The sequence below is a fragment of the Schistocerca piceifrons genome, chromosome 1 (assembly GCF_021461385.2).
Source record: "Schistocerca piceifrons isolate TAMUIC-IGC-003096 chromosome 1, iqSchPice1.1, whole genome shotgun sequence".
In the NCBI taxonomy this organism is placed as follows: Eukaryota; Metazoa; Arthropoda; class Insecta; order Orthoptera; family Acrididae; genus Schistocerca; species Schistocerca piceifrons.
The window spans coordinates 454,646,301-454,658,643 of NC_060138.1; the positions used below are offsets into that span (position 1 = coordinate 454,646,301).

The 12,343-nt window shown below is 41.0% G+C and overlaps 1 protein-coding gene across 2 annotated transcripts in view; it reads right to left on the reverse strand.

The window, feature by feature from the left end:
* The window catches only part of LOC124796456 (phosphoserine phosphatase), a 56,057-nt gene extending 47,027 nt beyond the window's left edge, over positions 1-9,030 (reverse strand). Inside the window, exons 1-2 of one of the 2 annotated variants that reach the window (XM_047260687.1) lie at positions 8,825-9,030; positions 4,801-4,949 (exon numbers count right to left, since the gene is read on the reverse strand). In XM_047260687.1, coding sequence (XP_047116643.1) covers positions 4,801-4,940 — 140 coding nt within the window. In that variant the 5' untranslated portion in view covers positions 4,941-4,949; positions 8,825-9,030. Of the gene's footprint in view, positions 1-4,800; positions 4,950-8,559; positions 8,713-8,824 lie in introns of those variants that run through there. The other variant, XM_047260680.1, reaches the window with a different exon arrangement.
* Positions 9,031-12,343: the final 3,313 nt, after the last annotated feature.

The following is a 12,343-nucleotide window of genomic DNA, read 5'->3' on the forward strand; positions in this document are numbered from 1 at the left end:
TGCAAATACACTACACGATCCTGGCAACAAATGGTGCTCAATGTCGATAGGAGATGTGAAAGCGTATCCACCTTATCAGTAGTCTTAGAACCATCAGTGTAAAAGATGGTGGCACCCCGGAACTCTGCAAGGATGGCACATACAGGATGCCGGTAAACCATAGGAGCAACAAAGATCTTAGGACCCTGGAAAAGATCGGTCCTAATCTGTGATCTAGGCACTATCCGGGGGGGGGGGGGGGGGGGGGGTATGGGAGGAAAGACACGGGATGCAGTCCAGTGAGTGCAGATGGAGATCTTGGCAGAGGGTAGTGAGATGCACACCAACCGGCAATCCCACCCAAGGGCATCCCTCATTGGCAAAGAGCACAGGGTACACAGAATGGTCAGGGAACTGGCGAATGGTGACTGCGTAAGAAACAAGGAGTTGGCTCCGTCGGATGTGTAGAGGGGAATGCCCGCATCTGTGAGGAGACTATCAACAGGGCTAGTGCAAAAGGCACCAACAGCCAGATCAGGGTGTACTGTGGGTCAACGACAAAAATGCATAACCCACATTTTGGCGGGGGAAAACTGGAAGCCGTGGGCGGTGACCCATGCAGAAGCCCGTTGGATGGCACCTTGGAGCTGGCGCTCAGCAGATGCCGCCGAGTGGGAGCTGCACCAGAGTCAAAAATTATCAGTGTACAATGCTGGGGTAACCAGAGGCCCAGCAGAGGTCACAAGCCCATTTATGGCAATGAGGAAGAGTGTGACACTTAGCACAGAACCCTGTGGGATACCATTCTCCTTTATCTGGGGGGGGTGCTGAGTGAAGTGCCAACTCTAACCCGGAAGAGCCGGTAAGATAAAAACTCATGGATAAAAATCGGCAGGGTACCACGGAAGCCTCGGTCATGGAGGGTCACTAAAATGTAATGGTGCCAAGCCATGTCATATGCCTTATGTAGGTCAAAGAAAACTACGACAAGGTGCTGGCGGTGAGTATAAACCTGTCAAATGGCTGATTCCAATTGAAGTAAATGGTCAGTTGGAGATTGCCCTGCCTGGAAGCCGCACTGATACGGTGACAAAACACCCCAAGATTTCAGCACCCAACATAATCTGGAGTTGACCATCCTTTTGAGCAGTTTACAAAGCACAGTCATGCGGCTAATGGGGCAGTAGCTGTCTAGACACATTGGGTTTTTCGAGGGCTTAAGGACGGGGATAACTGTACTGTCTCGCCATTGTGACAGAAAAGCACCCATGAGACATGTGATTGAAGACCCTGAGGAGCTGTTGCCTCTGGCAAACATTCAAGTGTTGAATCATGTGATTGTGAATGGAATCTGGCCCTGTGGCTGTGTCTCATGAAGAGCTTGCACCAATTCCCATTCAGCAAAAGGTGCATCATGGGGCTCAATGTTGTGCAGGATGAAATGGAGGGGGGTCTGTTCAACTCTGTGTTTCTGTTGGAGAAAGGTAGAAGGGTAGGAAGCGGACGACAATGCCATCACAAAGTGTGTCACAAGGTGTTCCGCGAGGACAAATGGATCAGTGCACAGAGCTCCTTGGAGGTTCAGACCCTGGACAGTTGACTGTTGCTGGCAGCCCAGAATGCTACAGAGCTTTGACCAAACCTGCGATAAAGAGGCATATGTCCCCAGGGAGGAAACATAGCTCTCCCAGCATTCCTTTTTACTCCTCTTAATAAGGCAAGAACCCTTAGCTCAGAGACGCTTAAAAAGGAGGAGGTTGGTCTGGAAGGGGTATCGCTGCAGTACCCGTTGGCGGTCCTGGACAGCGACTACGACTGTGATGTCCTTGGTCCACCACTGTACCGGCCAATGAGGGAGCCCTGTGGATAGGGGGACAGCAGAGCCAGCAGCATGAAGAAGAGTGGCATAGATGCCTTGCACGACTACATCAATTGAATTCGAGAGGCAGGTGTCAAAGTGGACAGCAGACATGTATAAAGGCCAACTGGCCCTACGGAATGCTCAACGTGGAGAACTGTCTGCCTGGCGACAGCAGGGGAATGACAATGTCACTGGAAAGTGGTCACTGTCCCAAAGGTCATCATGGGAAGACCAATGTAAGGAAGCCACGAGGGCAGGGGAGGAGATCGCGAGATCAATAACAGGGAAGGTGCCATGAGTGGCACTGAAGTGGTTAGGAGACTCATCATCGAGGGGAGACAAATCGAATCGAAGTGTGTGATAAGTTTGTCGATTAGGGTATCCCGACCCGTTGAAGTGACACTCCCCCAGAGTAGATGGTGGGCATTGAAATCCCCAAGGAGGAGAAACAGGGCTGGTAGTTGCTGGATTAAGGTAGATAGTGCAACATAAGCAAGTGATCGACCTGGAGGGAGGTAGACATTGCAAAGGATGATTGCCGGAATCCTTTGCACTCTAACCGCTATCACTTACTAGGTGGTACATAGGGGGATCCAGTCACTAAGGACATCGAAGCGAATCAAAGTGCTGACCCCACCAGAAGCTATCCCAGGGCCAGCATGGTTCCGACAGAATGCCCGATAACCACAGAAAGTTGGAGAGTGGTCATCACGGAAATGCGTTTCTTGGAGAAAAAGACAAAAGGCAGAACGAGAGGAGACAAGACGTTGCATTTCCAGTAGGTGACGATAGTATCCATTGCAGTTCCACTGGATGATTGTTTGGTATGAGTCCAAGGTAGGCCGAAGGAGCCAAGGAGGAGGTCAGGTCACTTTGTCAGTAGTTGTCACCGACAAGGATGGGGTGACATCCATAAATAAGATGTCAGTCTCAGATTGAGAGAGGGGAGTTGGCACCTCTGAGGGCACCAGGGGCGCCTTGTAGTGGGATTTATGTTTCTCCTCCTCTTTCTGAGGTGAGGGAGGACAGGACGCAGGGGGAGTACAGGTGTCTGCAAGATTGGGGACCGAAAGAGAGTGGGCGACCTTGGGGCGCACAGATGGTGCGCAACATGGCCGAGTGGTGGCAAGAGTCTTCTGGCCTGAGCAACGTCGGGGAGAGGTTTCCTGGGAGGGGGCCTGATTACCGGCAGATGCCGAAGAAGGGGGGCACTACTTCTAGGGAGCGACTCCCTGACGGGTGGTCGTGGGAACTGCAGAGGAGGTGGAAGGGAGAGTGGGATGGGGCTAGAGTAAGGACGAGGGGGGAGGAGGAGGAGGAAAGGAAATAACAGTGGCAGAAGTTGAAGATAGTGACACCGGATGGAGTCTCTCATACTTTTGGCAAACCTCAGAGTAAGATATGCGATCCAGGGACTTTAATTCTTGTATCATCTTTTGTCTCTTGTAAGCCGGGCAATCCAGTGAGCGAGAGGAGTGGCGGTCAGCACAGTTGACACACACAGGTGGCAGAACACAAGGGCTTCCCTCATGGACTGGGTGCCCACAGTCACCATACAAAGGGTCTGCCTTACAGTGGGAAGGCATATGCCCGAAACGAAGGCACCGAAAGCACCACATAGGTGGAGGGATGTATGGCTTCAGGTCACATCTGTAGCACATAACCTCGACCTCCTCTTGGAGGTTATTCCCCTTGAAAGCCAGAATGAAGATGCCAGTATCGGTGTGGTTGTCTTTACAACCCTTCCGCACACACACATAAAAAAAAAAAAAAATGCCTCTCCAAATTAGCCCGGAGTTCCTCATCAGTTTGCAGGATGAGGTCCCTATGAAAAATGATGCCCTGGATCATACTCAGAGATTGGTGAGGAGTGAGAGACACTGGGACTTTGCCGAGACGATCACAGGCATGAAGAGCTGTGGATTGGGTGGCAGAAGCTTTGATCAACAGGGAGCCCAACCGCATCTTACTAAGAGGCTCCACTTCACCAAACTTGTCCTCCCGGCAACATCCCTATCTAGAAGAATTTATAGTAAGAAACAATGTAGATTATGATTATATATACTTACATATATACTATTCTTACCTATAGTGTTACATTATTCTGTAATTATTGCACAAAGTACAGTTGATCCTCAGTTTTATTAATTCATTTTAATTATCCACATGAAAATAAAGAGTATATGTAAGATTTTAACCCAAAACATCGTCATTGGTAAATATAATGCTTCTAGATAATTTCTTCTAGATTATGGTGGAATTTGAGCTAACGTTACCATTACTTTTATCAAATTCGCCTAACTGATTTATAGCTTTTGCATGTTAACATGGATCTGAGCTGTTGCCCCTGTACATAGGAAGCCTACAACATCGTTTTGCAGAAAATAACTTTGTGTCTTGGCAGAATAGATCTATGATGTAGACAGCAATTTTTTGTGTAATATTTCAAGTAATAATTCTTCTTCTGCATGTTGTCAACATAAATCAGAAAAAGGCATTCTTGTCAGTGCAGGACCGACTCTTAATGTGATTTTCCATTGCCGCCTTCTGTGCTGTCAAGTTTACAACGAACAAAACTGAGAAGGATAACTAATGTTAATTCCAAGGGTCATATTTTTTTTGCTTTTATCACTTTTATTCACATCCCAGCCAACAATATTCAGCGTAATCAGTAATGGTCATTACAATACACTCATATTCATTATAGCTACTAGATCACGATTTGCTTTGCTGTAAAACCACAAAAAGTAAAATTCATGGTAATAGTTAACAAACAAACTACAGCAAATGCTGCAACACAAAACAGCAACATTGGATGACACTGTTCACAAACTGTGAAAGGCTTAATTTATTCAAGTAATGAAATATATGTTAGAAATTAAACATTGGAAGACAAAATGTACATTATGTTTACTCAAATTAATTCAACAGCTATGATGAAAATTGTAGGCACAACTTACAATTTTGCAACTTCTTCACCTTTCCCACAAAATGTAGCTAGTTCATCTATGGCTTCTTCTCTAATCACTGTTGAGTCAACATCGAAACAAACTGCATCTGCCACTTTCCACATATTAATCACCTCATCTTTAGTTGCCATGTTCTTCACCTGGAAGGGGGGGGAAAAACTGCTTTTAAACCCACTCTGGTCTCCAGGGACCTCCATAAGCAACACTTTTCTAATTAAATTATCAGATGCCACTTCCTAAAAGGCAAGAAATAAAGTGAAGAGGTACACAGTTTTAGGTGAGCTATGGTTGTCAAAGAATTTAGGCCTATCTATAATATTCTAACAAGCTGTAGCTTATCATCTCGTATCACAAACACAGCCCCCAACAGATCAGAACATGAGATTGTGACCCAAATAATTGGTCTTCAAGCAAAACTTTGTACAATGTTTAAAAATATTTGACATTTCAGCAGCAGCTAAGAACTATGATTGGGACCAAGGTAATGTAGCTGTGAACAGGTGGCAGCTGTTAAAGTGGAAGTACTGATGATTTAGACAGGTTTAATATGGAAAGTTGTTTCCATGGGGTAATCACATGACTTATAAGAAGGTTCCTACTAATAAAGCCCAAGAGAAGTTCTGAAGGGGTGAGGGCACAATGAGTGGCCTTGAAATTAGATCAAATATGTTATCAATGAACTGTAACCAAGTGATAGGTTTGGAATCTTGGATGGTTATGAAGAATATCTGTAGATAACATGTAAATAAGTTTGTGTGGGAGCTTGCATGCAAGCATCCACGACTGTAATAATGAACTGAGGATAGGTTCACCTTTTTGCAAGTACACAAAATAATGTTTTTTAACACTCAAACATGATTCACATTAGTTGTGGCATCCTCAATGAGTTTTTCTTTCATTTTATTGAAATACATACATATATTATGTTTAGGTTAGGAAATACATTACACATGATTCTGTTATTTAATTTATATATGAACTTTACCTTTTATTTTACATTATGTGTGTTCTGTGGTGACCAACCAAAATCAGCCACAGGTCTAAATTTGTGCATCATGTCGTCTGCAAACATGGGGGATGTTAGAAAATCATTTGCATTGAATTTTTGTTTATTAGCTACTCTTAAAATGTATGTTCAAATAAAATTCATGGCATGTGTGTGTGTGTGTGTGTGTGTGTGTGTGTGTGTGTGTGTGTGTGTGTGTGTGTGTGTGTGTGTGTGTAGGGGAGGGGGGGGGGGGAGGGGGGTAGTAGAGAGAGGTTGTTGAGGACCAGTCCAAGAGAGAGGTTTTAGGATGCACATAAGCCCTTAGGCAGCCATACATTTTATTTAGTGGTTCGTCATGTTCCCTGCATCTTGTCAAAAAGGAGGACCTTAAGGGATGTGGAATGAGTCAATGTATACATTAACAACGGACAGGGAACATAATATTTATATTGAATTAACAATATGCTGTATTGCTTAGTGCTATTGAAGATTATAACATCTAAATTTGTCAGAGTAAATTACAAAGAGCGCTGCTACTTTGGAAAAAGCTGGTGCCACCTCAGTTTTACAACACAGTTGCTGTTTATCTGCTATTAGTAGCTTAATATTTATTTCATTAGTGGCATTTTTCAGAGAAAATGTGTACTTACAACTACAAATTCTGAGTCCTATTTATAGTACATTACCACTTGCCATGTATCTATAGAATGAACACTGCTACTTCCCATTTAGCTAACAACATTTCAATTGCAGGTAATTTGTAGACACAGTAGCTAATGACATAAGTGTTTAATTTTCTTTTAAATTAGTAGTGCTTCCCAGCAAAGTACATAACTATTATGAACTGTAGAAAAGAATTTACACATGAAAACTACATTTTGCGTCTTGTATTGTGTATGGGTAAATGACATCTCAGGTGAAACTGATTTTTATTATCAGCAGCAAAAACTGTTAATAAGTAAATATATTGGGAATTGATCTTTAAAAAGGCTTCTGCAAGACTGTATGTTTATCTTCATTTTTGTTTTGTTTTTGACATGTATGGTCATGCTAGTGGTTCACCTTAGTTTTGAAAGCAGATAAAACTGAATTTTCAAATAAAGGCACCAATGTTAACATTTTGATAACTACTCAATTCATATAAAGTTTATAGTCTGAAAATACTTATCGTGTACAACTGATTTAGTGTCATTGGTATATCTGCAAGTAAGACTTAATTATAAACATTAGTACTGCTATCTCCCCTGCACCCTCGGTCTTTGTGCAGTAAAAAAAAGTATCACATTAACATATTACAGTTTGACACAGAATCTCAATCCTAATGCACTTTTGCATTTTTCACAACAACAAAAATTTACAAAAGCTGAAATGGACTAAATTACTGCTCTATCAATTAACAAAGGAACCAATACACCTGCTGTATAAATATAAAACAGCAAAATGATAATATTAAAACAAATGGAAGACCATAATCTTTTGGAACAACCAACACAGCTGATCCAGCCTGATAGAGAATGAAGACAGAAAGATTATTGCACCACAGAAACCACATCCTTAATCAGTAGATACATATTTAATCATTATCAGATATTTTATTACTTTTAATACATGCATTTGTTACCCTCTCTTCATTTTAACTCATATTATTGGATTGTTAAACTACTCTGTTTACAAGCATAATTCCACATTTTAATTTGGAATAGATTTGTGTGTTTATGAATTAACCACAAATGTTCCTTCTGTATCATACACATGTGAGATGCAGCACTGGTGATTACATTTTTCACAGGTATGTTTGTTTCTTTTCAGGTTGTGCTGAATTTTTTATTTCTCTGATTACAATTTTCACACATTTACTAGATGTTTGGCCTATGAAAAATGGAAAAGCTGTTGATGTTGCTGAATAAAGTCATTCGACTTATGGCTGTCAAAAATATTTACTGCAATTGCAGATTCAATACTCTGCCATTGTCAAGCATGGTGGGATGAGACATTCCCATCAGCCTGAAACCAAATACATGTGGCGGTACAAGGCTGTGCACTGTTCCACACACCATGCAAGCACAAGCTATGTAGCCAAGACATTACAAGCTATCAGGTAGCAAAAACACATCCACTGAAGTACAACACTTGTGTCAATGTGAAATATTAACATAAATATTTTTACTTTCCTTGAACCAACATAAAAAAGTTACATGAAAAGAGCAAGATTTATTCTCTTAATGTTATGTTTGGAAAGTAACTATTACCGTGATTGTTCCATGGTATATCAATATTTGTAACAGGTACAAATATAGGAAACACTGTCTTCACTTATTTATATTACCAACTCCATAAGAACATAAAAGTTGTTGGAACCTCATGGGCATATAAATCAGTGCTGATCAGACAACAGGTGGAAAAAAACTACTACTAAACATAAACATACTTTCGGCTGCAATGATGTGGTCAGAGGAAATGGCCATTTCTTATGATCTTGAGCAGTGAATTGACTGATGCTTTTATCACACACATTGTGAATTGCAAGATGACAATTCCTTGAAATAACACAGAGTTCACAAGAAACTAAATTCAACAAAGTTTCTGCTTCTGTCTTGGAATATTTGAATGACAGCAGATTTTGTCACATGATTATCAGTTCTGACGATTAATTACCAGAAATTCCATTACACTATTTCCAACAGTGTCATTGTATGTTTGCTAGAATACACTCCCCCCCCCGCGCCCCGGCCACAACATCACATGCAAGTAATATGCCCTACCGCAAAGTCTTCGGCTGCGGGTGGTCTCGGTTTGCGCTCAGTCCGGTCACTGCAGCTCCCCATTGCTCTGAGGCACGCAAAGTTAAATCTACGTTTGGGTGTGAAGACACAGAGTATAACATGACAAGATTTTGGAACACATTGCGTAAGCACATAAACTACCGTTCGTCTGCGAAAGTGTTTATAACTATTTGAACGTACTTTTCGACTATCTATACACAACTGTCACAAACTTTTTACTGTATATTCTATGAATTCTTTGTACCTTTAAATTACTTCTCTTTGATCTACGTGCTTTTTCGAAGTGTCAGCTGCTGTTGCTGCAAGGACGAAACTGAATGCCTTGACCCCGCATGGGCTACGGCACCCCCCTTAACGAACATCAACTAAACTGTGTATTTCCCAATAACCTGATAACAGGCTTAGCATTTTCCAGCTGGTCCGCATTCATGCCGCAACTTAAATACAGTGCTGCCAACAGATATACCAACCTCGCAAACAGGGACATCAAGAAAACAGCGACAAAACAACAAGCGCTGCCAACCGACAGACGACGTGAAGAGATCGACATTTGCTATGAAAATCAAGATACACGAAAATTGTGTAAACTTGATGCAAGGTGTCAACAAGCTTCTATGTAAAAATATGTTTTGACTTTTGAATTATTCACTATTCAGATACTTTACACCGAAAGCACGATTCCTCTCGTGACTTCTCAAATATATCGTGGTATTAGGGCTTCGTTGTAATCATAAACTTCACGAAAGCTTCACATATTCTGCCCACAGTCGGATTGTATGGTACAATTCATAGAGTAGAAATATTTTCTCTGGGGCCATTTCCAGGTTTCCTGTCCAGAGTAATACACATGTGCTACCAATCAAAATTCGTCTTTCACGGCGAAAATGACTAGCAGTGATGAATTGAAAACGCACAGCAGCGGTGGACATGGTGGCAGATATGAAACACTGAATAATTTCCACTTCATAAACTCATTATTCTTGTTCATCACTTTGATAGTAAGAGATTCAGTCAGACCTTAAAATGAGCTAGACATTAGAACGAGCACTTTCACAACACAAATGTGGGCCAAATACTTTTTGTGGAATGCTTCAGAAACCAAAACTGTGATACAATTCAGTACAGTTTTTCAAGGATTAAATAAGGAAAAAGTTAAAGTATTGATCACATTTTTTAGCATAGATGTTCACACATGCAGTAAATATGCATACAAAAGTTATTCCAATCTATAACGACTGTAATCTTCAAACTTGTGGCCATAAATAGGCTGTGTTAACTATCCTATTGCTTCCAAAAGTCTTAAAAATTGTGCTGAATAACCAAAAATCTAAAATATTTTCGAGACAGTGAAGAAATGTTCAGTAATAGGGCTCTCTCTATCTGGTAATTTTGAAATCCTTATGAAGCAATTTGTAGCTTCCAAGCAGAACACTGTAACATTAAGTGGAGACTTTACTTTAAATGTATGGATTAGACATAGTTTCTGTTCCATAGATCCTTAGCATTTCATGCAATCTCGCTCCCCTCACACAATTTGCAACAACAGTTACGGGGTCCTGCAACACTGCCATTGACAACAATTTTACAGATGTATCGAGGCAGCAAAGTCATAGTGAAATTGCCATAGTTCATGGTCTCTCAGACATTTAATGTCTAGTGCGTAATGTATATAAAAAGAAGTGGAAAACTACAGGAAAAATAAATCCAAAAGAAACTTAGGCATTTAAGAACTTGCGAAATACAGTGTGGAAAGATGTACATAGCATCTTTTGTGTTGATGAAAAATAAAATGTATTCTGTGACATGGTCATAGATTGAACTTTGTTTTTGTAAGAAATTAAGTGGTAGAAGCAGGTTAAATACATTTAAACTGTAAAAAATGGAATCATATTATCATGAAAAACTTACAGAAGTCTGTACTTAGCACCAACAGCCGTTAAAAACTGTTCTATAAATTCCGAAACAAATCCATTAGAGCATAAAAATAAATGAATTTTTAAGAGTAGATAAACTGTTCCAGAACAAAGATAAGAATTATTTGGAATGTACCAAAAATGTGCCAGGAAAAAGAACACATTTGTTTAAAGTTCATAATGAATTGATAAAAGAGGGCAGCAAAATTCCTGACATTGTTAATAATATTTATTCTTTTAGTATCAGAAAATTTAGGTAGGAACACTTCATTAGTACGTAGCCTACAGTTCTTTATGAAGAGCCTTCCAAAACAAATTTGATAAAATTCAACTGAGTCGTTTGTTTCCTGCAAAAGTTTTCAGTCTAATCAACTCTCCCAAAAAAAGATGTACAAATGATTATGATGAAATAAATCACTAATAAAGTAATGAAATGTCTATCATCTGAATTTAGTAATGTACTGAGTTATGAACATAATGAATCTTTCGTTTGTGGCTTTACCAAACAGACTTAAAGATGTTGTTAAGTCAATTCGCAAAAAAAAGAGACAAAACGGAATCACCAACCCTTTTCATTATCACCCGTATACTCTGAGGGGGCAAATGTCATGGCATATCTCCTAATACCGTGTTGACCTTCTTTTGCCAGCATAGTGCACCAACTCGACATGTTATGGACTCAACAAGTTGTTGGAAGTCCCGTGCAGAAATTCTAAGCCATGGTACCTCTATAGCTGCCCAAAATTCCGATAGTGTTGCAGTATAGTATTTTGTGCGCAAACTGACCTCTCAATTACGTCCTATGTATGTTAAGCTGATCTGGGTGGCCAAATCATCCGCTCGAATTATCCAGAACGTTCTTCAAACAAACTGTGAACAATTGGCTTTTATTTATGGTAATACACCATGTCACATGGTGTATTGCCATAAATAAAAGTTCCATGTTCATTTGGGAACATGTAGTTCACAAATGGATGCAAATAGTCGAAAATAACCATTTACAGTCACTGATCTGTCCAGGTGGACCAGAGGACCCAGTCCATACCATGTAAACACAGGTGACACCATTTTGCTCAGTGCCTTGTTGACAACTGAGTCCCATGGCTTTGTGGTGTCTGCGGCTGTAATCAGCTCTTATCAACTGAAATTGGGATTCATCTGACCAGGCCACTGTTTTACAGTCGTCTAAGTTCCAACTGATGTGATCACAAGCCTAGGTGAGACGCTGCAGACGATACCTTACTGTTAGCAAAGATACTTGGTACCATTGACTATAAGGACTAAATTCACTGCACTATCCCAGCGGTTACGTTCATCCTACGTTCGACATTAATTTATGTGGCTATTTCAAGCAGTGTTGCTTGTCTGTTTATATTGACCTCTCCATGCAGACGCCACTGCTCTCAGTCGTTAAGTGAAGGCTGCTGGCCATTGTGTTGTCTGTGGTGAGAGTAGTAATGCCTGAAGTTTGATATTCTTGGCACACACTTGACACTGTGGATTTCGGAATATTGAATTCCCTAACGACTGCCAAAAGGGAATGCCCCATCTGTCTAGCTCCAACTACCTTTTGAAGTCTGTTAATTCCCATTGTGTGGTCATAATCATCTTGGAAATCTTTTCACGTGAATTACCTGAGTACAAATAACAGCCCCATGAAGGCAATACCTACCCTTTTACACCTTTTGTATGTGATACTACTGCCATCTGTAAATGTGCATATTGCTATCCCATGACTTTATCGACCAGCCACCGCGTCGTCCTCTGCCACTCGGTGGCATGGGGATTTAGTATGGAAGGGCATGTAGTCAACACCCCACTCTCCCGACCGTATTGCCGACTTACCATAT